Source organism: Perca fluviatilis, chromosome 20 (assembly GCF_010015445.1).
Source record: "Perca fluviatilis chromosome 20, GENO_Pfluv_1.0, whole genome shotgun sequence".
NCBI lineage: Eukaryota > Metazoa > Chordata > Actinopteri > Perciformes > Percidae > Perca > Perca fluviatilis.
Genome location: NC_053131.1, coordinates 23301338 through 23326893, shown reverse-complemented (window position 1 = coordinate 23326893; position 25556 = coordinate 23301338). Strand labels below are relative to the sequence as shown.

Genomic DNA, 25556 nt, shown 5'->3' with positions numbered 1-25556 from the left:
CAGCTAAACTTTAAACGGCCACATGAATGCTTAAGTTGACTAGTTTCGACAGGAAGAACATTGGAAATGTAAACAAAAAATAAGGGATATGTGCCATAAAGGAAAAGGTGTAACCAAGGTGTTATAGGAAAGCTTCATAACGGATAACTAATTAGTGACTGGGGGGAAGGAAGGGAGAGGACAAAATGCCAAAACCCAGGATCGTACCAGAGGCCTTTCTAGTCTAATGCTCTCCCAACTCTGTGATTTCAGCAGTTATCAATGACATTTCATCAGGTCGTCCTCCAAATGAACTTGTGCTAACTTGGAATTCTGTGTTTTCTTTGGGAACGCAGCCAGGATATTAGAGTAAGGCTTGAGATTGAGTTACAGTAATACAATCAAGCTGTGATTACTGATAAAAGTGCTCATAAAGAATCTGTGGTATGCCTGCAAGCAATACTGTGACATAAAGAAGATGTCAGACGATACCCCCGTCATTGGTCTCATCTCTGGTGAGTCCTACAGGTGGGAGATTGACCATTTTGTGACTTGATGCTGTCAGAACAACTTGAAGTTAAACAGTCTAAAGACAGTGGAGATGGTTGTGGATTTCCGGAAGAACGCAGCCCCACCTGCCCTCGTCACCCTGGGTGACTCCCCTGTCAACACTGTGGAGCCCTTCCATTTCCTGGGCTACATCATCTCCCGGGACCTCAAGTGGGAGCATCTGCTCTCTAATCCAAAAAAGGCACAGCAGAGGATGTAACCCTAGTCTCGAATTGCCAGAGAGCTGCGGAAGAGGGTCTGGCTAGTCCCCACAGCATTCCGGGATGGGAGAAAAACAAGCTCTTGTTTATTGGCATTTCTTTAAACCAATCACAATCGTCTTGGGCGGCGCTAAGTGCCGAGCGGAGCCACGGTGCCGCTACAAAATAGCCTTGGGAAAGAACTTGTTTTGGTCGTGCAACAGAAAACTCAGATTGGATCGATAGTCTAGCTAGCTGTCTGGATTTACCCTGCAGAGATCTGAGGAGCAGTTAACCATAGTCCTCATAAAGAGACTGGAGTTTAAAATTACAACACAAAGAAAGCGGAAGGTGACGAACATCCGAAATGATTGACATCCGGCGGAATTTCTGAAAGAACGAGTGCAATCCCTGAATTGGAAAATGGTGGATATAGACTAGCCTAACCCTAAACCACCAAGGCAATTTCCTTGTAAGTATTACTTATTTGGCAATAAATCCTATTCTGATTCTGAAGATAGAATATTATACTAAGAAGTTAAGGAGACCTCCATGTTGGCTCTCTATAGAAAAATCAGCAGCACCATAGAGGGTTGAATGGTGGGATTTGGAGTTCCTCCCATACAGGCTCTGTGGTTTTGACTCAGTTTATCCTTCTGTGAACCCTGTTTAAATCATTACCTAATAGTTCCACAACGTTAAGTTCATGTTGAATTCTTTGAATGTTTTTTCTCTACTTCAGTCTTTTTTTTTTTTTTTTTTTTCTTTTACTGCACCACTGAATGAAACCTGGAATACCGTCTTTACACATTCAGCTCTTAGGGCAAAACATGAAGGCAGCTGATGAAAGTTGAGTCTTTGCATTCCTAATCCTTTTACTCTCTCTTGCTCTTTATTGAGCTTCACTGACTCAGGCCCACACTATTCATTAGATAAATAATGCAAAACTCAGGCTGTGCTACTCACTGGAGGGAGTAACAGCTCTCTTTCCTGCTGGCCTAATTGCAGTGTGGAAACTGGAAAGACATTTGTTGTTCCCTTCCTGTCTGCTGCCTAGTGAGTGCTCTGATGTGAATGTGATGCCTTTTGAACGCTAACTATATCTTATAGCTCTGCCCTAGTTTCTATAAAGTCGATCATCTGATGTGCTCTTGTGGTGCAGATCCTTGATGTAAAAAAAAATCTGTAAGAAAACATACTGCTGTAGTAGACCCCACCCTTAATTATAAGTCTATATGTGGCTCAGTCTTTTAACTTTAACAGCCCAAGGCCTAAAACTGCCACCCAGAAAGTATCTCTATCTCACTATCTCTATGAGGGAAATGTTATGATTACGGAGTTAAATCCTACCGAAATGTAACTTATGATGACCCTGCCTGTCGTTCCAGAGTTCTGTGTGTTATTAGTCTAAGCTAAATTGTATTTTTTTCCCAAAGGGTATATACTTGCCTGTTACAGTCTAAAAACAGATCACAAATGTTTCAGAAGTTTAGATGTGAATGCTTTGTGTGTAGTGTGCTTGATGGTTCTCATTTACAATACTTTATATACTGTAACTGTAGGATTCAAATGCAATTCATAGTCAAAGCCCACTGTTGAAAGTGACCCTTACAGATTTATTTGCCCATGGATACCTTACTGTTAGATGCGTTTTGTACGGAGAAAGTGCTGCCTTTAGGTACTGCTGTAATCACACTCTTTCACATATTGTAATCTAGTAATTTAATTTTTATATTTGGATATATTGCATCTTTTTCAATTAGGTTGGGTGATATAAATCTTCTCTTATACTACTGCATAAGTCGTGAAAGCTATGTGTTATCTCAATATTGTGAATTTTCTGGAGATATCTATCTATATATCAAAGATTGTAAAATGTAAATAATAGTATAAAGGGATAGTTACCTCTTTAGAAATGATATAACAAAACCTTTACCAGTTGACAAAACTTTATCATCTCATGGTTCATATCGTCATACCACCCAACTCTTTTATTTGATAAAAGTAATGTAATCCAGTACTGTATCTCTCTGAACCGTATCTTTTTTTGTTTTTAGTGTTGGCAGACAGTGGCCCCTTTGCAGATGAAGATGACGGGGAAGCCTTCGACTTTGATGACAGTGGTGATGACATCCCTGAGGCTGACCGCCCACCCCCTGCACCTCCAGCTCCTCTACCCCCCAGCAGCAAGGATCAGAGCCAAGACACGATGGTGGCTAGTCAGCCTGAGGGCCATCTCCCCAGCCCAGACCCCCCAGCACCTTCCATCACATCCGACACAGCTCCATCATCAGCAGACACAACAGTTGCCACGAGCAGTTCCTCCACAGCAGGTGGAGCAACAGCAGTGGGAGTGGGGACATCTGCTGCTGAGGGGACTGATGACATGGAGACAGATTTACCACCACCTCCACCCGCTCCTCTTGATTATGATGACGCAGAGACAGATCCTGGCAGAACAGGTTTGCATCCCAAAAGTGTTGACATTTTATTGTTGGCTCAGCCCAGTTTAGCCTATCCTTAGGGCAGAAGTTCCGCTGCACCACAGTTTTGTTTGGAAATTAGTTGACTGCAAATAAAGCTTTGAATATGTCTGCTATTTTCTAACTGCAATTTAAATTCTCCACATTCCCCTTTCATGTTTGTGTACATTATCTGGCTCTAATCTAGCCCCTTCAGTTCTGGCTTAAGTGAAGCAGTAAAGTGGGGCAGTCTGTGTCTCTCTCATGACACCTTGTATCTCTAGCTGCCTGGTGCAGGAGGTTGTCTGGCTTTTATCACTGAAAGCAGCAGCAGCAGCAGCAGCAGCGGGCAGGGCTAGGCTCCACTTATTATCACTCACTGGTAGGGAAGATGTGTCAACATTGCACACATTTTTCATCTTTTACATTAATAAAGCATGCGTGATTTAAACACACACACACACACACACACACACACACACACACATCATGAGAAACTTTCATTGGCTACATTCATAAAATCTCTCCTGATTCTCTCTTTAGCACTACTCAGTGCTGCAAAAATATCACATCTTACCTTAACCTAACTGGACCATTAACCACAGCTGCTTGAAAAGGCCCACTTTGGAAAAGCTTCTTCATTCTGAGGGTCTTAAACTGAAATTGGTTGTAACAAAGATAGAAGATACTCAAAAGGCGCATCTTTGATAGACCCAGGTGTGATAGCACATTGGTGGTTCACACAAGCCAAAATGTTGCTTTGATAGAACTCCGTAGCTGTCTACTTCAGTTGATCAGAGAAGTAATGATGATGCTGAAGTTGTAAGTTGTAGGTCTCAAACTCTGTCCAACCGTAATGATTTAGTTAGTTGTAATTTTCCAAACTACAACTTGAATAAATCAGGGGGAAAAAATTCTGAAAGTTGTTGTTGTCCCTATAGGGAAATTATTACATAGGGGTGTCTGTCACAAAATGACTCTTTTTACACACAATCCCATATAGTTGTCATTGTTGTAATGCATCTTGATCCTCTTTCCCTCAGGCGGGGAAGGCCAGGATGCATCCATCGATGACCCAGACCCTCCACAGGCCGTCCCCAGGACCTCCTCCCGGGGCAAAGTCAACCCCTACTCTGTGATTGACATCACTCCTCTCCAACTGCAGCAGCTTGAGCACCAGCATGGACCCTCCTCTTCCGCTTCCTCGCCACTGGAGCCCAAGGAGCTGGAGGGAGAATCCCCAGATATCCACACCAGCCCGGCTGGCATCACTTCAGGATACTCAGTCCCAGTGCCCTGCGGCTATGCAACCCCCTCCGGTGTACCGCTCATCACGCCAGCTTACACCACACCCGTCATCATTCGACACCTCTCCATGGATGAGGATGGTAAAGTAGAGCCTGCAGCAGGGCCATTCTGAAAATACTTCATTAGAATGATAATGATTCATGAAATATTCATGAGGCAGATCGGATGCTGATCAATGTTTATTTTGAAACATCCAAAACAACAGAAACTTCTCTGGATATCAAGGCTCTGTTTGAGTGAAATTCTTTCTCTTGTTATTTCTCAGTGCACTCAGACCTAGAGATACAAGGCTGTGACACGTAAATGCTGTCTCTCAGCTACTTCTATCCTCTGTCCTTTCTTCTTTCTCTTGTTTTTCCTAAAGCCTTGCCACAAGGAAGTATGGACTAAATTTAGCCCTCCCCAAAGATCTGTGTTGGCTGTGAGGATTTTCCGGTTTCTCTCAAATCTAGCAGCTGAGTCCAAGCCTGTGGCCTGGCACGCTGAGGAGTCTGATTACACTGTGATTATCTGACCAAGGTCACACCAGATTAAAATACTCAGATTTTTTAGTAAAAGAGTTTGGAAAGTCACAGATTTGTGTTGTAGAAAATTATTAACTTTTCCTTTCGCAGTGTTGTCATCCGAGAGTTCTGGCCATGGTGTATATATACACAAAGCAAGGCCATTTTACTACAGTTATCGCTTTTGCCTTGACATCTTTCTCGAAAAACGGAAGGTTTATCTTATCGTAGAATTTTGTATTGGGTACATGTGACAAGTGAAATTTATGGAGGCACATTTATGAGACAATATCACCTTGACTAAAACATAGTTAATGCAGGAAATGTGGAATCATCAGTGACACCTGGTGGCATAGGAAAAAAGTTACAGTTTCTAAATCTTGGAATTGGGAGGTCATCTGGAGTTGTGTGATGATTTTAATGTCAACAAAATACTTTGAAAATACATTATAATTGTTGTGACTTCCTTCTGTGCTCTTAACAATACTCTACAACAGTAAGCCATGCTCAAATTTACATTACAGCTTTCGTGCTTGGATCATGAGAACTGTGGGACCTAAGAACAGTAATGTAAAATGTAATGTGTAGCTGGTATTCTTTGTGTGATGTTTGCTCTCTTTCCTCCTTCAGTCACTGTGATTGGGACCGGCAACACCTCTGTTGACAGGTATGTGTATATATATACCTCTCAGTTAGTACATTTAGGGCTATATCTTAAGAGAGGAATGCAAAGACTTTCAGTTATAGTAATGTTTACTGACTTGTGTCAATATATTATAAATAATTGTCTGCTACCCTCATTTCAGTGATAATACAAAGATAAATATCACTGTATTAATACAGAAAACTACTGAGTTGTCTTGGTTTTCTGACGTGATACCGACAACGAAAATATCTTTGACTTATAATTTTGTTTGGTGTTTGCATGTTTCCTCAAGTGTGTTTAGTGAGGAGTATCCACCTATTAAAGAAGAGGATGCTTTGGCTAAATGGGCATCCGATCCCGCCAACACTGCATGGATGGAAAGTAAGAAACGATATCCACAACAATTACACATCTACTAGAGATACATATATAATTTCCATTGAGATAATACTGCTGTTGTTTCAGTTCTTTGTACTTACTTCTGCACACACATCACATGCCTTCAGGGTGTGCTATTACCTTCTTCTTTAAAGATAATGTTTTGGGCATTTTCAGCTTTTATTTTGATAGGACAGCAGAAGACGCAAAAGGGGAGAATGACGTGCAGCAAAGGGCCGCAGGTCGGAGTTGAACCTGGGCCCGCTGCATCAAGGAGTGAACCTCTATATATGGGCGCCCACTCTACCAACTGAGCTATCCGGGCGCCCTTTCTTCTTCTTTTGACACCACTGAATTCTCAGACACTTCCTTCCCTGTTCTTTTGAGGAAGCGGACCCTTGTGTGTGTGTTCTTTTAGATCCCCTCTACATTGCATTCTGTTTGTAGTGTGAACAACCTAGCTTATGATCTGAGAAATCATGCATTATTGTGAATGGTTCTTTGTATGCTTCAGATCCTGATGAGGTGATTTACGATGATGTGCCCAGAGAGAACTCTGACTCCAACACAGGTTTGTCAAATTTCTTTTTCATTCCTACATTTCACAAATTCTGTATTTTAATCTCCGTCTGTAGTTTTCAGCCTGTCAGCGCTACTCACTTTCACTTTCTATTGTCCTAATTTCTTTTGTCAAAAAGTGGGATACTTGAATTATTCACTTAGGCTGTTGGATGAAAATGTTATGCCGTTTCCAATCCAATTCAATAGCCATTCAATCAATATTACTTTTTGTGATGCTTATGATTTCAGCAAAGTAGTTTTTTTCACTGCTTATTTCTTTTAACAGGAACATATTATGATATAATAAAATTTTGTGCAATGGCACAAAGCTATTGCATTGAAAATTACTATGTAAAGTTAACACACTTTTGGCCTGCTCTCAGTATTATAATCTTTATTTCAAGGCTATTCTATTTGAGTGCTGTATATTGTTACTGTGTTCATCTGCATACCTGTTGTGCTACTAACCTTTGATAAAAGAACCCTAAAAATTTCTCTGTAGGCTCTGTCCTTTACTAAACTATATATATAGTTTTTATATATATTGTTTGTATATATATATATATATATATATATATATATATATATATATATATATATATATATATATTATTTCTGATTTTAAATTTCATTTTTTCATATATATCCAGATGAGATGATCTATGATGATGTGGAATTTGGGGAGGAGGGTGGCTGCAACAGCTCCCTGGACAACGGCTGGAGCTCCAGTGAGTTTGAAAGCTATGATGAAGCCAGCGACGGGGAAGGTCGCCCTGAGAATGGGCTGCCCCACGCCTTCATGAGAGGGAAGCCACCCCAGAGGAAAACCCATGTGTGTATAACAATCACCCTCCTATTTCTCTGTCAGCATTGCAACCAATAAACGACTCTCGTCTCAATATCACTGTACATCTGTAGGTGGACAGATGACAGCAGCTGATGAAGCAGGGATTTGTTTCATTTGTAATTTGCAATTTATTTCTAATTGTTTGTACAACAAACCTGTGTTAGGTAAAATTATTTGTGGGCCTTCAGTTTCAATAATGTACAGTCCCTTTGTGCATTTTATGTGGACTCCACAGTTCATTTGCTTCTGCAGACCTGATTCTGGCTTACAGTCAGCTTGCTGCGCTCTGTAATCTTTTGGATTTTGGTTTTGAGAATTCAACTTCACTTATTTTTCAGTGTGTCATGGTCAGAAATTTCAATTTTTTTTTTTAAATTTCATCAAATGCCAATGGCTTTTGAAATAAGTGGGTGATAAAAACTTCTCCCAATTAGGTGAAAGCTATTTTGTTTCTGCATTTTGTACATTTTATGTGTTGATGCATATTTATTTACACATGAATGCAACTATGGTCAAATTTTTCAAAATTAAGAAATACACTTTCCAGTATGTTGTGCAAGTGCCATATTTCAGTGGCTCCACAAATGGAACAAAATGCCCATGATCAGATCAAGGGAAGGCATGCCCTCTGGAAAAGTACATTTCAGTTTAAATGCATTAAACAAAATGTTCTTTTTTGGAAGAGGATAGAGTCAGCAGTCCAGTAACACAATACCAAGAAATAAGTGAGTTTGCTGTGGATCTAAAGTTGCAAGGTCATTCCAAAACCATAAACAGTAACGCCTGCTTTGCTTTTGTTTAGCTCTCTCAAGATCTGACACGCTTGAAAGAACACTATGAGAAAAAGATGAAAGATCTAATGGCAAATACAGTGGGAACGGTAGAGCTGCAGCAGTTAAAACAGAAACACGAGCAGAAGGTAAACTACCTGAGGCTCACCTCACCTGCTTGTGCTAGACAAAGTAGTCCCAACCCTTAACTCTGAGTCTAGCTAACCACTCTGGGTGTCTCTCACTGACTCGGTACTCTCATACTGCTCTCATGTGAATGACTTGTGGTGGTGGTGGTGGTCCTAGTGCTGGGTTTGCATACAATTCATTTGCCTTCCTATCTGCTGCACTTACCTGTCTCATTATATGTTGTGAAGCTTAAGATCTATTCTTAAGTAACCGTTGTTAAATTCTACAGTAAACTGAGACACCAGCAATTGAGTTTTTTAGTGTATTATTCAAAGTAGCTGAAAACCGTTTGTTAGTTTGTTGTTTTTGCATATTCCAACAGAAAATATTAGTTGCATTTACAGTATCTCTTACAATGTAGATCAGTCATTATGTATTTCAGCACTGTGTTTCTTTCAGCTGATGTCCCACTTACTACAGTATGTCATTCTCTCGTCAACTTTGCTCTCCTGTTATCCTTCATTACACAAACTGCCATTTATCTTCATCCCTACTCTAACACTGCTCCTGTCCCGCTTAGCTCAGTAGCTTTTTAACTGTGGGAAAAAATACATTTTGTGTTACTTTTGAGATGGATAATAGTGTATTTTGTCTCATCATCAAAGATGCAAAAGCTGGTGAAGGCAGCTAAGGATGGGACCAAAGATGGGCTTGAGAAAACCAAAGCTGCAGTGAAGAAAGGACGCTCTTTCATCAAAACAAAATCATTCTGTAATGGTATGTAATTTGCCTTCATAAACAGTCATCTCTTTAGCTGTACACATCGCCCCTTAGCTCTTCTGTTTATGTTAAATCAGTGTTCATGTGAATGTTTTAGCATTTTAGAAAAGGGTCAACATGTTTTGGCTAGGACAGCGTTTCGGTCTCTTCAGCATAATGGCTTTTTTGTTTAATTGCAATCATTTTATTTATGCTGCTTTGCTTGCTCTCTCTTCGTCATCTTTCAGAGAGGAAGTCAGCCTGTTTTGAGGATGAGGAGTCTGAACTCTTCATTGAGGTGGACTGTTTCAATGTTGAGCCTGTGCTGTGTCCAGCACCAGAGGGTCTTTCACAGCAACAGGTAATGAACATGCCCTTCAACTTCCATCCCAATTTATGTAACTTTTTACTGTGTTGCTTTTCTGTTTTCAAAAACCATGTGTAAAAACCAATGGTTTGGTATTTTTTACTCTACAGCTGGTGAGAAGATGTATATTGGGGTCTATATTGGAGAGCGAGAAGAACTATCTTGATGCACTGAAAAGGATATTAGAGGTAGGCAAGTAAGGCTGCAGTGGTTGCCAAATCCCCTTTGAAATGTTTGTTATTACAGTTCACATTATCTGCTTTATCAGCAATATGAGAAGCCCCTGACCCAGATTGAGCCAAGGCTGCTGAGCGACAGGAAACTGAAGATGACCTTCTATCGTGTGCGTGAGATCCTGCAGTGCCACTTCCTGTTTCAGATCGCCCTGGCAAGCCGTGTGGCTGAGTGGGACAGCCTGGAGATGATCGGGGATGTCTTTGTTGCATCGGTAAGCTGGGACTGTAATTTTAAAGCCTTTTTTTTTTTGGAGAACTTCACCAATATATTAAATATAAATAATATACATTAGCTGTGTTTTTTTTAATCAGTTGGACATGGAGCACAGCCACACTCCTCCCTTTTTCTTACCATGTTACTTCACGTCAAAGACACATGCTCTCATGCAGATGCAGAAAGCTGCACTCTTTGGCTCTTTAGCAACTCATATGCAGGGATGTTCAAAACACAAGACCTCATCTCCCACAGTCCGTCCTGTTTTTAGAAAGCCGGTTTAACAAACTCTGAGCCTAACCCTGAACTCTGAGTTGATAAACCCTGAGATGGAAAACTCAAGAGTTTTCAGTTCCATAAAAGCTGATCAGAATTTGTTCTATTAACTCAGAGTATGTTCACTCTCAGTTAAGCTGATGCATGGGAAATGGACAAAGCCATCATCAATGGAGCTCCAATACTACAATTCACCATGGAATCAGGTTAAAAAAAATGCAGAGCCTTCATTTTAATCCAATGGACGTGGAGATATTAATGCATTTATATGTGGACTGTGCACATGTATCTTTAAAAAAAAAGGGAAGGGAAAAGTGTCAATAAGTTAACAGAATACATTTGGATTTAGTGTTGTCCATTAATTCATCATTTACCAGACTTACATACACTTAATGGATGATAAAGTGGTGGAATGTGTGTATTAGACTGTAGCCTACATTAAATTTTTTCATCTTTAATCGGACAGGGACAAAACACGGGCCAGCCACTTAAAATGAAAATTAGTAAATAGTTGAAGATGCGCAGTCTGTATAGATCAAAGTTGATTTGTACATGAAAAGGCGTCAAGGTTCAAATACAATGGATGTTAAATTTTGGACATCTATATGGATCTTGGCTCAGCAGCATTCAGTGGCTTTATTTCAGCTCTTTTAACAAATGTAGTCAGTTGAACACAGTCACTGAACTGCAGTAAAACATGTTCCGACTAAACACAGCCTATAAAAAAAAAAAAAACTCCCTTTCACACTACATTCTGCGGCGGCACCACAATCTTACTCCTACAGAAATATGAATTATAATCTCCAATATTATAGGAATTATGTTCCATAAATGTGACTCATCAGATCGTGACTGATATGGATAGTGATAATCCTAAATGTGTAAGGCGTCATGCCGATTTTATGATTTCAACTGAGATTTCACAATATGTGCAATAAACATTGTAGGTGACCTGCTCTAACCACCTAACTGCTGTCTGTGTACACAGAGTCACAGTGTTAATAAAAAAAAAAGGACATACAAAGGTTTTATTTGAGGTGAGGGTGGCTTGATGTGTAGTATTTGAATGTGAGGGCAAAAACGATGTTCAAAGAAATGGCTGAGTGCATAAAGGCAGTAACTTTAGATAGGCCTGGATAACAAACTAATGTCCAACCAGGATTGTTGATTCGGACATACAGTAAACCTGTAATGCGCTTTTCATACACACTTTGATATGGGCATGCAGGTTAGGTTCACAGAGTCAGTTACCATGGTAACTATTGCAGCCCCCTCCCTCTGGAACTCCCTACCGCACTAATATGTGCTGGGTTTTACTGTAAAGTGTCTTTGAGTACCATGAAAAGCGCTATATAAATAAAATGTATTATTATTATTATTATATTATTATTATTATTATTATTATTATTATTATTATTATTATTATCGTTATTAGCTAACCAATAGTTTAAGTTACCTCTCTCTTTGGAACTAAAAACTGCTGGCCGCCTGGGTAGCTCACCTGGTAGAGCAGGCGCCCATATATAGAGGTTTACTCCTCGACGCAGGTTCGACCCCGACCTGTGGCTGACCTTCAGCTGTCCTCTATAAATACAGGCCTAAACATGCCCAAAAAAATAATCTTTAAAAAAAAAAAAAAAAGTTTCCCTCATCTCAGGGTCACAAAAACCCGCTCTCTGAAACAGGGCCCTGCTCACAACTTCACTTCCTTGTTTTTGTACAAAAATCAACCCCTGGCATTACATCAGAGCAGCAGTGAGACCCATCTAAAGTCTGCTCACTGCCCTCTCTCACCTCGCAATGTTTATCTCATCATAAAACAAGACTTACACACCAAGTGCTTATTTTTTTTTGTGTGTGTGTGTGTGTGTGTGTGTGTGTGTGTGTGTGTGTGTGTGTGTGTGTGTGTGTGTGTGTGTGTGTGTGTGTGTGTGTGTGTGTGTGTGTGTGTGTGTGTGTGTGTGTGTGTGTGTGTGTGTGTGTGTGTGTGTGTGTGTGTGTGTGTGTGTGTGTGTGTGTGTGTGTGTGTGTGTGTGTGTGTGTGTGTGTGTGTGTGTGTGTGTGTTACTATATTCGTGGGGTCCAAAAACCGGGGAATACAGTATACTTGTGGAGTCTGCACAGCCTTGTGGGGCCCAAAATGCTGGACCCCACAAGGTTAAAGGGCTGTGTGTGTGAGATCATGTGATCAGAAATCCTGTCACACACAAATGAGGGTAAACGTCGCTACAGCTCAGGAATCAGCAATATGTATCTGCCTGAAACATACTGAGACACACCCAAATGTCCTAATTAATTATATTGTGTTAAATCATTAATGTTTGTGTTGAAAGGATGGTATTTATCTTGTGATTATCTAGTTATGTTCTCTTGTATAAAATGTAATTATTCAATAAGAGAGAGAAAGTAGCTTTGATTTTATTTGGCAATTTGTAATTTATCCTTGGCATTCATGGCAATAAAGCTTTTTAGAATTTTGAGCAGGGGGACAAAAAGTTTCTAGAATTTTTTCAGAATTATGTCAACTTGAGAACTCCACAAACTAAGCCCCGTCATCTAAATCTGGTCATTTACCTTGTGGTTACCTTCAGAGTAATAAGACAAAATAACTATACTTATGTTCGACAAGTATTTGAAAACATTTGACTGCAAAAATGTCTTCCTCTACTTCAACTTCGACCTTTGGTAATGAAAATGAAAGAACAAGAAGACACTGCCTGTACCATATCATGTACAGAAGCATGATATACTGTTCAGCAACTCCACCCGCTATATGGTAATGGACTTAATAGAGAGGGATGCTTTGGCAAAGTTGCCAAGTGTATCAATTTAATGACCGCCAAGATGGTAGCAGTAAAGATCCACAAAACGAGTGAAGAGGACATCATTCAAAATGAAGTGGAAATGCTAGAAGCAATTAGGGCTCTTGACCCAGAGAAAAAGAACTTAGTAATATTTGTGGAGAATTTTAGATTCAGCAACCTCTCTTGCCTGACCTTTGAGTTGCTGGACAGGAGCCTTCAGGACCTGCTGAAGGAGAGGGCTTTCAAGCAATGGAGCGTAAATGAAATTCGCCCTGTGACATACCAGCTCCTCGTAGCATTGGACGCCCTGAAGGATATTGGCATCCTTCACACAGATGTGAAACCTGACAATATAATGCTTGTTAACCACAAGGATCAGCCCTTCAGGGTGAAGCTGATTGACTTTGGTATGGCCCTTCCTGTGAGCAGAGTGCAGTTTGGGATGAACCTGCAGGCTCACCCATTCAGGGCTCCAGAGGTGACCTTGGGCCTCCCGTTGTCCGAAGCTGTTGGTATGTGGGGATTGGGATGCGTCATGCCATGCATGTACTTTGGCGTCAAACTATTCCCTGGAATCTGCTCATATAGTAGGATGAGAACTATGGTGCACCTTCTGGGCCAGCCAGAAGACCACCTGCTGAGTGCTGGCAAATACACCTGTCATTATTTCAGCATGGAGAAGTACTCCATCAGTCCAAAGTGGAGACTAAAGTCCCCAGAGGAGTTTGAGAAGACCACCGGTGTCAAGCTCCAAGTTTCTCAGAAAGTTTTTGAACTGTTCAGGAATATGGAGCAAGCAGTACAGAAATGCCCAGCGAAAAGGGACACTCTTGAGTATGAAGATAGGTTGGTGTTTTTAAGCCTCCTAAAATCATGTCTACATCTGGATGCTGGAAAGAGAGTCACACCCAGGGAAGCCCTAAAACACAGTTTTGTAACTATGGTTCACCTGGTAGATGAAATGGACACCAGCTCCTATGATCAAGCTGCCCTTCAGCTCATGACCCTGTAGATAAATCAGATGATTCTCTCACATACACTGAAACTGGCTTGGAGCTCAGAGATGATAGGGCTTCTGACTCACATGGGGACTGTGGCAGTTACATTGACGAAGCTAATGTAAAGCCAACAATTAAAAAGGCCTTGCCTACCATTGACTGAAGCGATGAAGTCTCAGGCACTGACAGCCCCAGTTATGGGTCTGACCCTATCAAGACTGACTTAAAGAGAGAAGTTTCAGCCCCCACTGGCTTGGAGAGGCCATTGCTCGAGTCAGTGAAGAACATTCACTCCCCAAGAGTTCCAGTGATGGACATTCAGACCCCGAGATTTCCAGCCATGAATATGCAACAGCACCTTCCGCAGGCACTTACCTTCATGATGGAGTCAAAGACACTGCTACTCCCACAAAAGAAGATTCAGCTGCTGCTTCCAATGATGACAATGCAGATACTGATTGTTTGCCAATTGTCTGTAACACTACTAACGCCGCAGCTTCAGCTGCCGCTGGCTCAGCTGATGGAGCTGCAGCCTCCATTTCATTAAATGATGGAGCTGGAATTGCCATTGGACTGTTGATGTGGATGATGTCAAGAAGAAGAATTTTTTTGCAAATTCTTCTGTAGAGTGAAGGCTTGATGTGACCTTACTGTTTGCTTTGTTAAGCAATATGTAAACTCTGTCCAATAAAAATGCCAAAATACAAAAATAAATTTACGTTATTTTTATTGATAATTTAGGAGAAATTTAGACTCCTTGTAGAGTCGCGTATGGAGTAAGATATTTAAAACTAGGTTAAAGTTGTAATCTGAACACACTTCTTGGCTTGCAGTGGGGTTGCAGTGAACAAGAGTAAACCCATTGCTCTGACAATAAAGTTGTTCTCTACTAAGTGTGGCTGGAGTTTTCACCTCTTGTTCTCCCGTTCTCCATGCACCTTGGAAATAGGTGAGGATGTGCCTGACATCCCTACTTTGCTTCATTAACACCCCGAAGTAGCACCGCAGGTTTAGCATCATTACTTTCTTAGTATTAACTTGATGGTAGTGTTAGAGTTTTATTATGGCTATTAACAAGAACAACCGTTAATTGTCGGATGTCCTTAGACGCTTAGCGGGATCTTATTCAGCAAATATTTGGTAGATCATAAGAGGAAAAGGCCATTTTGGCTTTTTATGTTTTTATTATTATTATGCATTGAGTAAGTTAGTTTCACCATTGTCATATTTACAGTTATTAATTATTATTAATTCTTACATAGCCACAAATAGATAAGTTACCTCATAGCTGAGCATCCTGAAACATCAGTGTTTAAAAAAAAGACAAATGGTATTAAAAATAAGTTGCGTCTTTCTTTCACTTGTTTCCAAAAGCATATACTAGCAAGATCATGATAAAATGATGAAAACGCTACCGTTTTTGTCCACAGGAGCCGCCAAAATCAACACAAAATTAAAGTTCCTTGTAGTTGGGAGAAAAAAAAAAACCCTGAAATCTCTACACGTTTTTGTTTGAGTAAATTTAACTAGAAGGATACGACGGCTGTGCTATTTTCAATAAGTCCTCCAAATTAAAAAACGAAATAGTTTGCTTGTCTCTGCACGCCGAACAACACATAAGGATTATTTGATCCGATGCCACTATCTGCAGGATAGCTTTTCTTTGTGTCTTGTAAAACTGTTACAATAAGTTACTGCAAGTGGTTAATGGGTTTGAACCTCTGTGTTTCTCAACAGTTCTCAAAGTCCATGGTGCTGGATGCCTACAGTGAGTATGTTAACAACTTCAGCACTGCAATGGCAGTGGTAAGGAAGACATGCGCCTCCAAACCTGGCTTCCTGGAATTCCTCAAGGTTTGAGAAAAACGCAAAAAACATGTTAAACTAATACTGGAACTACAGTGCAGGGTGTAAACGGTGTCATAAATATTGTTCTTGCATAGGGATCTAATGTTTTCTTTGCATTTACTTTTGTTACATGATTTGTATTGTTGTGCATTTCAACAGAAAGGGATTACTGTTTATTAAATAAAATTCTTGCTGTTCGCTTAAAGAAAGCTAATTACATTAAATACAAGACAGATTATTTCCTTACAAAAATGCAAAACACATCTACTCAAAAGTATATGAATTAGCCTGGTAAACACAACTCTGTAACTGGCTACGGCTAGCATGCTTTTTAGTCTTATTCCTCTATCACTTGCACCCTTTTAAAATCTAAAAACTGGTTCCTAACTACACTGCAGTTACCCATCTTCTCACCTACAGCATCGTCAGGAGACCAGCAGTGACCGAATGACTTTGTATGGCCTGATGATGAAACCTATCCAGAGATTCCCACAGTTCATTCTGCTCCTTCAGGTATGATGACTTCTTATTTTCATCTCCTTCATAGTAAACTGCTGTCTGCAGAAGACAGTGCGGTATATACATTCACCAGCAGAGGGAGTGCCATACACATAAATCAAGGCACTTTGTTTTTCAACTTCAAGGGGAGGCCAGGGAAATGCTCTGGGGGGCGGGGGGGTGGGGAAATTGTTTCCTCAGATCTCTTTTAATCCTGACCTGGCATATTTTATTTTTGCAGTGCCTCTTGCAGATAACCCCCGCTCCCCCACCACCACCCTTTTTCTTTTAAGTATGAACATGTTTAACAGCAGTTTATTGACTGCATGGTTCTATTATTAAAACCCTATCAGTCACGAGGATGTGTGCTATAAAGCACTCACTGCTTACATCAAGTGCTGTTGGATGTGATAATGCAGATTGTCCATGAATGAAACTGTTAAAAGGCACTGGGAGATTGATCCTCGGTATGGCTCATCAACCACTGACTAATGTATGACTTCTCTGTGCATCCTCAACAGGACATGCTGAAGAACACACCAGTGGGTCATGCAGACCGTCTGCCCCTACAGATGGCCCTGACTGAACTGGAGACACTGGCAGAGAAGCTCAACGAAAAGAAGAGGGAAGCTGACCAGTGCTGCGAGATCCGTCACATTGCAAAGGCCATGAACGAACGCTACCTCAACAAGGTCTGCCCACTGCTCAGCGTGTGTGCCCTGGCATGCATGTTTTGTAGTAGTTTGAATCGTACAGTATGATACGGTAGCTTAGTGGAGTCTGCCTTCTTGATACATGAGGTTTTTGTTTTAATATGCTGATTGAGAAAGTGGTTGGAGTTGATGCACTCATTGCTCAGTCAGTGTGCACATTTTTGGCTCATGTTTGATTCTTTTAGCATATGCTGTGACATTTCTCTCTGTCCCAATGTGGGCAGCCATCAGGCACTCGAGCTTCACATTTTCTCAAGTATTCTCTTGCCTGAATAGCATATTTTTAGCGCATGGCTTCGCACATATGCACACAATACCAGCTTTCCCCTAATTATTTGTCAGCCACCCACTCGGGCATCTGTGTAGAAACATGTGTTTACAGGATATCTAACATGGGGCAGAGGTGTTTTGTTCTCCATGGCCTTTAATTGCAGAGTCGCTGTTAATAATCATCTATTATATGCTGTTGCCCAAAGTGGATGGTTTCACAGTAGAGAATGACAGGAAACTTGGGGGAAGAAAAAAAAAACGAGATGATATGACAAAGGTTTCTTGCCAGACTGAATTTTGGGAGTTACATGTTCCAGGACACCCTTGATACCCAGAGTTTAAAAAAACATAGGCTGAAATGCATCAGGATTGTTTTCTTGTGTACACCAACAAAGCCTAGTGAGATCTCTGTTTGGTCTGCGTTTCTTCTCTGAGCTTGGTGTTGTAAGCTAAGTACTTTAATCAGAGATCCAAACTCCTACTGCATCTTCACATAGTATCACTCTTAACTTATCGTCACTGTCCATTAGCTTCTGAGTAATGGCAGCCGCTACCTGATCCGCTCAGACGACATGGTGGAGACGGTCTACAATGAGCGTGGTGAAATCATCAAAACCAAGGAGCGACGCCTCTTCCTGCTCAATGATGTTCTCATGTGTGCCACACCCAATATCCGGTAAGAGTGACCGCAAACCAGACCGGTTCTTAATCTCTCCCTTAATTTGCACCTTCTCCTTTCCTTGGTTGCAATATGCTGTAATCTCTTTACTTTTTACAAATTTAGAAACAAAGTTTTTGTGTGTGTGTTTTTGTTGTTGGTATAGTTCACTTTGCCTACTGTAAGGGAATGTTTGATGTAACTAGGATTTCCAGACAGTAAAGATTTTGTCTTAAAATGAACTAAACTAGAATGAAGTGTAGAGAAATATGATAAGCACTGTATGTGACTGGTGTCCTTGGCTGACGTTTGACCACACTGAGTCTGTAGGTTTGGGACCCATTTGTACCCACTGTGGCTTGTTTTTTAGCCAAGAGTGAAGGAGAGCCCCGCTACTGGGCTTTTTAGCTTCTGTCCTGTAATTGTAACATGTTAGTCACCACATACTGCCTCTGGGAAACATGCACTTACTTAAAAAAAAAAAAGAAGGGAGTTTCTAGATGAGTGACAATTACCTCCTCTTATCTTTCAAACATGGCATCCATAGGCCTCCTCCGCTGAGCTGATTTGTTTCTTTTTTCCTTACCATAACCTTTCCTTACACTCATATTTCCTCCTCACACAGTGTAGAATAAGGTGTTAAGAAGAATTTGAACCAGAGCCAGTTTGCCACATGACCCTCCACCTCTTCCTGCTCTTTCCAGGTGTCAGGATGGCAGTGGAAGTGGCAGTGGCAATGCCCTACACGACCAAAAGTTCCTTCTGAAGTGGAGCGTGCCTTTGAGCTTTGTGGAAGTGCTAGAGTTTGGATCCAGCGAGGACGTGGCCGACAACAGCCGCTACCCAGCATCTCATTCTGGGGAGAAGGTGGTCATCAACGCTAAGCCAAGTATGAACAACCGTGTCACATTCAGTTATTTTGGAGCAGCAGTCTTGTCTGTCTGTGGTGCTGTTTCTCTCTCACAAAAGGTCCGGAATAAAAGGTGCGAGAGTTCAATTAGCTGAGTTGTTAAGTAGTAGGCCATGGGGATTTGAGACTCTGGGATATAGGAGCCAACACCTGCTGGTCCGTTAACTACTTGTGCGTGATGACTAGTTAATAAAGTGATTAAAGGTAAATATATCTATGCTTGTGCTGGATTCTATATAAGCCGGAGATTAGAGTTTGTCTAGTGGTTTAAAGTATGGCTCTTTCCAGGACTATAATTATCAATATTACTTGCAGCATTCCAAAAACTGTAAGAATTGAAGTGATTAACAAATCGAGTTTCACGATTTTAATAAACTACGTTATCAATACATAGACTAAATAGTTGTTTCTTGCTGGACATTCACAGACATTTCTAAAATGGTGTCAGTCCTGCTCAAACCGTCCAGCCCCTGAGTGTGTATTTTTTTCCTTCCGTAATCCTCTGGTCTGCTGGCTGCCGAATCCAATGATTTCAGTCTTTCCACTGGGTTCTCCCCTGTCACAGGCAGCAGCTCAGCCACTTTAAAAGGCCCAGATCAGACACACAAGAGGCATATATTTCTGTGGTCACAGCAGTGCCGTTTTTAATCTTGTGTGTGTGTGTGTGTGTGTGTGTGTGTGTGTGTGTGTGTGTGTGTGTGTGTGTGTGTGTGTGTGTGTGTGTGTGTGTGTGTGTGTGTGTGTGTGTGTGTGTGTGTGTGTGTGTGTGTGTGTGTGTGTGTGTGTGTGTGTGTGTGTGTGTGTGTGTGTGTGTGTGTGTGTGTGTGTGTGTGTGTGTGTGTGTGTGTGTGTGTGTGTGTGTGTGTGTGTGTGTGTGGGGGGGGGGGGGGGGGGGGGGGGGGGGTGGTGTGGGGTGTGTGTGGGGGTGGGTGCACATTGCTGGGCTGGTGAGTGTTTTGATAATGTTGTATCCCCTGTCTGTCAAAGGTTGTATGTATTCAAGCTGGGGTCAAAGGCTCACTCTGTCAGTTGCCAACACTAGTGGGCTGGCATCACTTCCACTAAAAAAAAAAACACACAGCACTCTGTAGCTCAGTTTCTGCCTCGCCATCAATCTCTCCACCTCCCTCTAATCTAACATCTGCCAAACTGTTACATAATGTTAAGTCTTTTGCAGTGTCACATTTATCTTTTTTATAAATAATGTAATTTGTTTACATTTTTTTTTTTTATGTGTTGTAGCATGCAGTCCACCTGCAATGTTTCATACTCTTAAACTATTTCACCCCTCTTGTATTTGCCTTTTATACCCTTTTCCCTTTACCGATGGCAGATGGCAAAGACAGACCTGAGTATCATCTGGTGAGACTGTAGGGTTTTCCTAGGGCTGCAACTGACCGACCGGTTCACAGCCTCATCTTAACCCGATGGAATGATACAGTGTGCATACTCCTTTTAGGCCTGAGGAAGACCGCATGGGTCTCAAATATATTGTTTTGTTCTTCTTACAAATAGCGTTTAGATGTTGCAAAAGTTGCTTTTGAGATTATATGACTTAACCACAGTGCTTTGTAAAAATGTGTCATTGCATATAACTTTTAATTCCCTTGACGGGACTAAATAATACAATAATAATAACTTGCATACCTTCACTCAGTTCCTTCACTTTTTGGTTTAGTTATTGCCCATCCTTTGGGAATGTGCGTGCACACACAAATGTGTGCATTGTCCAAGAACTTTTAACAAGTGGAAACAATTGTTTCTCAGTCAACTGTGTGCAGCCAAAAGCAGCTCGGTGACCAGCCTGCTAGAAGACAATGAAGAGACTGTCCAGCGTATGATGTCACCTCTTTTCAAGTCTCTCTGCATAGTTCAGTTCTTCTCTGCACTGCATAGCAATCAGACCACCATGCAGCCTGTTCATTTTAAGTTACATGTCCCTGCTGCTTATAGTCAGTATATCATTTGTAGATACATTGTTTGTTTTTAGGAAGTGTGTAATTGCTGGGATGAATGGTGTGTTTTCTATGATGCTGCCATTCAGGAAGGAAGTTGGACCCAGGTCGAAATGAGTTACACAGGCCCCGTTCTGTCCGTGGGAAATGGTCAATTCAGTTGCGTCTTATTATTTGCAATTAAATGTGGATAATGTTTTGCAAAAGATGGTAAAAAAAATAAATAAAAGGGAGGAAATATACTACAAGGCTCGCACAGACCCCCATCATACACAGCTCACAGGGCTTGATGTTAACGGAGAGTAGAATAAAGATTTGAAGTTTAAAACTACATGCCTGTTAGATTTAAACCCAAATCATGTACAGGGATATTGAAAATATGAAGTTCAATCACTTGTTATAACAATGCCAATATGAAGTGATGTTAAGTAGAGTCTTGAGATAGTACTCCATCATATGATGCTGGCTATAAATGAAGTTGCTCCAAGCATGACATACAATAAAGCAAGCATGACAGGTTTATTCAGCATTTCTGCCCTGACCTGAATTCAACCCCCTGTGTCTCAGCCTTTGCTGAGACAGATGAGCCATGAACATTGCACACAGCTCCATTAGAGAAGGCAAAGAGTTGAATTGAAAAAAAAACATGGTAACAAAAGTGCACAACACACTCCAACAATACATTTCTCATTTGGCGGTTGGCTAGGATTTGAACCACTGACATGAATGAAATGCAATAAGAGGTCGTCGACCATGAAAACATCAATGAAATCCTAAACCCATATACGCTCATGCATGTGTAAGGGCAACAACGGATTTCTGTGTCTGTGAGCAGCCTCTTGTGTACAAACTCCGAGACATTTTTGAATAATTCTCCCAGAGACCACCTACAAATGCAGATTTTGGCGATGCACAAACAGGGCTTAAGTGTCCCCCAAATGCCCAGTCAGCGAGACCTTCAGGAGAGGACTGGACTGGGTTGCCATGGAGTTGGAACACCAGGCAGACTCGGTGACTATTGTGGAAGAAGAAGAAGAAGAGGAGGAAGAGGAAGAAGGAAAGAGAGAAGAGAATGTAGAATGGCAGAAGCAAACAAAGTCATTTTGGTGCCAAAGACTCTGATGCGGTTTAACTGTTAGTTCACCGATCCACACTCTCAGCGGTTATTGTTGTGTGCACTAAAATGTTTGCAGTTAGGTTTCAATTTGAAAGAGCCCTGTTCTTGTTAATTGGGCCATTTGATTGAATGACCTCGATAACGTTCCTGTTGACAGTTTTGGCCAACTGACAGGCATCCCCTCTGTGCTCCATACAAGCTGCTGTTCATGATTATCTTCATGATCTTATGTATGTGTGTGTGAGTCAGTTAGACCTTTGATGAGCTATGTGGTTGTGTTCTGTGCAGCAGTGTTTTGTGTAAGCACCTTTTGGATACAGAACAATGGCACAGTAACCGCTCCCATCTCATCACATAGGATCCTTTGCTATTTTAAGCACAAGTGCAAAAATGATGAAAGGCAAATACCTACAGCATACCTATTGCAGCATGCATATACATACAGCTGGTACACAAGTAAGGAACATAAAGGGTGATATATGCTAACACATATGCAATATTTGTGTGGCCTCTGAAGGCTAACATAGTGTTCTTGTGAATAAGTGAGCACACTGGTGAGAATCACTGCCAAGTTTGCAGAGCTGTCACCGCTCCCTGTGGGAAACTGACTGATTGGCCTTTATTGATTTTTGTCTTTGTTAGTCCAATTTGAACGGCTTCTCTCATCAGACTGGCCTCACTCTTTCTGCTTGTGTATCCAACTTTCTGTAAGGGGATAGTTGCAGTTTTTAAGGTCTCAGCTAAATTGACTTGCTACCTTTTGAGTTTTGTATGCTTTTATTTTTTTCAAGCTCAGATGAGGACACTGCTCTCTATGTAGGATTGTAGTCACTGCTACCTGCTATTACTCACCTTTTTTAAATACCAATCAATTAAAGCTTTGTAACAAAAACAATACATCTGTACTTTTTGTTTTGCGGTTTGCTGTTTTTAAAAAATATGTTTTTCTTTTGTGTGTTTCTGCATAGACAAGCTGTATATGGGCCCTGGTCAGTTGTACCAAGATCTTCAGAACCTAATCCATGACCTCAGCCTGGTCAACCAGATCTCCAGCATGATCAGCAGCCTCAAAGGCAACTACCAGGTACTGTATGGCTGCGCTAAACACAAGCACAAAATTAAAGTTACATCAGTTGAACTCCATCCATTTCTAGTCTTCATTGTTCCTTGGGGGAAGTTTGATTAAAGTGCATATAATATGGAATATTTTTACCGTCTATTAATATTCTTGGAAGCTTGCCAAAAGTTGACAAAGACAAATGTTCCTCCAGTGTACCTCAGGACTTTTAAAATCCCATTCATCTCGTTTCCCCTCAGATGTCCATTAGGGCTGGGCTGTTATGAAGGCATATAATGTTTAAGCTGTGGAATGTGCCAGTGTGGGCAGTTTGTCTCTGGGAGACGAGGAGTCTCTTAAGTCTTGATTTGCACCATTCAAGCCTGTCATATCATGTGGCCACATACACACAAGCTTGCCTGTGCTGTTGGGATGGAGGTATTTTTTTTTTTGTTTTTTTGTGTTTTTTTTTTTTTTTTTTTTTTTGTGTGTGTGTGTGTGTGTGTGTGTGTGTGTGTGTGTGTGTGTGTGTGTGTGTGTGTGTGTGTGTGTGTGTGTGTGTGTGTGTGTGTGTGTGTGTGTGTGTGTGTGTGTGTGTGTGTGTGTGTGTGTGTTTTTTTTTGTGTGTGGGGGGGGGGAAAGAGAAAACCGGAGAGAAGGAGGGAGGGAAAGATTGATGGGACAGGAAAGAAAGGAGCAGGACTGAGATGTTTGAGCTGTACACTGCCAAGCATTTTTCTCAACACTAAATTTCATATCCTAAATAATACTGACCGTATTCAGGTGACACCTTTCTTGAAAGGGTGTGCATAAGACTGACATGACACCATCATAACCATGACCTGGCACATGTTATGAACATAATGGAGTCTTTATGAATGTTTATGATGATTATGATGTTATGTCAATAAGTGTCATTCTGTTATGACACAGTTTTACGACCGGGAATGTATTACCAAGATGGTTTTCTTTCCGTGTTTGGCTCTTTGCACCCCGGGACTGAGTCAGCTAATACCCTGGTGGTCCTGGCCCACTTTAACCCCTGATTATAGTGATAGATTTTTATTTCTTTGTGTCACTCAAATTAATGAATTTTCTTTAAATAAATGTGGTTTATTGATGTTCAAATGCTCTGAAGTACATTTATTTTATTCCTATTCCCATTGTAGCGCCCATCCCTAAACCTTCATTTCTTTCCCACTCAATTATTTTTTTCCCTTTCATTTCATCACCCTCTTCCTACTTTCTTTTTTCTGTCCATCACTCAAATTTCCTTGTGTACAGAATGTAAACCCCACAGTGGCCCATGATTGGGTATCAGGTCTCCAGAGGCTGATACTGAAGAAGGAGGAGGAGATCAGGGCAGCTGACCGGTGTAGGATCCAACTCCAGCTGCCTGGCAAACATGACAAGTTTGTGTTTTACAAACACACACACACACACACACACACACACACACACACACACACACACACACACACACACACACACACACACACACACACACACACACACACACACACAATGTATATACACACACAGCTCATTTGGTTTAATTGGTCTTTCATACAGCCAGCACATACATTTTCACAGTCTCAGTCCTCGCCCAAACCACCCTTTTCTTGTTTAGCCTTGGTTTGTCTTTATCCCCCTTTATCTTGCTTTCTCCTTCAGTCCTCCCAGCCACTCTGTGTGCCTATAGCTTTAAGAGAGAGTATTAGAGCACATTTGGATATTTGGATAAACAAGTTTCTCCACCAGCTCTAATCTGAGGCATGGATCTCAGGGGAGGAAATGTACATCAGTGTTTGCAACCAAAGACTACCCAGTGCTGCAGCTGTTGCTGAACACAAATGCTCATGTCACACATAGTGTGTTGCACATTATTATGGTCTGCACGTGGTCCCCCAAGGGTGCCATTATCTATCTATCAATCATGAGAATGTGACACGGATACAGTGCCTTACAAAAGTGTTAATCCCCCCCCCCCACTAAATCAGTAATTTCACTGGATAACAATGAATATATGTATTTATTATTATAACGGAGGATAAATGCAAAATATTGAATGTATGAAAAAACTACAAAAGTCTCTTAATGGACTACCAGAATCAAATGAAATGATAATGATGTGTAAACAATAAATAAATAAAAAATGAAACTTTCCTTGACTGGGTTACAGGTGCATAGCATTGGCGACAGCGACACAGGATATTAAACCGGTTTCTTTGAAGCCGTAATTGTTTGCCCTCTGTTACCAACAGACACGTTTGCAAACTCTAAAATTGTTTTTTGTTTTTTTTATGTATTTGGTTTTTATTATTATAATTTTTAAGGGGGCTTAGGTGAAATTTAGGGGGGCTTGAGCCACCCCAAAAAGGGTCTAAAATCATCTCTCTCTCTCTCTCTCTCTCTCTCTCTCTCTCTCTCTCTCTCTCTCTCTCTCTCTCTCTCATCCTTGCTGCTCTTAGCTGGTGAGATTATCCACGGGTATGTTTGAAATCACAGCTGTGCCTCTCTCATTCCTCCCTTGATCCCTCAATC

At 41.1% G+C, this 25556-nt stretch overlaps 1 protein-coding gene across 2 annotated transcripts in view; it reads left to right on the top strand.

Annotated features, from left to right (window-relative positions):
- arhgef10 (Rho guanine nucleotide exchange factor (GEF) 10) overlaps window positions 1-25556 on the top strand; it is a 57652-nt gene that overhangs the window by 10224 nt on the left and 21872 nt on the right. Inside the window, exons 3-20 of one of the 2 annotated variants that reach the window (XM_039786137.1) lie at window positions 2786-3190; window positions 4234-4578; window positions 5632-5668; window positions 5940-6028; window positions 6540-6596; window positions 7237-7418; window positions 8236-8352; window positions 8998-9109; window positions 9340-9452; window positions 9569-9646; window positions 9727-9906; window positions 15724-15840; window positions 16255-16347; window positions 16854-17024; window positions 17846-17991; window positions 18678-18862; window positions 22924-23039; window positions 24297-24424. In XM_039786137.1, coding sequence (XP_039642071.1) covers window positions 2786-3190; window positions 4234-4578; window positions 5632-5668; window positions 5940-6028; window positions 6540-6596; window positions 7237-7418; window positions 8236-8352; window positions 8998-9109; window positions 9340-9452; window positions 9569-9646; window positions 9727-9906; window positions 15724-15840; window positions 16255-16347; window positions 16854-17024; window positions 17846-17991; window positions 18678-18862; window positions 22924-23039; window positions 24297-24424 — 2671 coding nt within the window. The remainder of the gene's footprint in view (window positions 1-2785; window positions 3191-4233; window positions 4579-5631; window positions 5669-5939; window positions 6029-6539; window positions 6597-7236; window positions 7419-8235; window positions 8353-8997; window positions 9110-9339; window positions 9453-9568; window positions 9647-9726; window positions 9907-15723; window positions 15841-16254; window positions 16348-16853; window positions 17025-17845; window positions 17992-18677; window positions 18863-22923; window positions 23040-24296; window positions 24425-25556) is intronic. The other variant, XM_039786138.1, reaches the window with a different exon arrangement.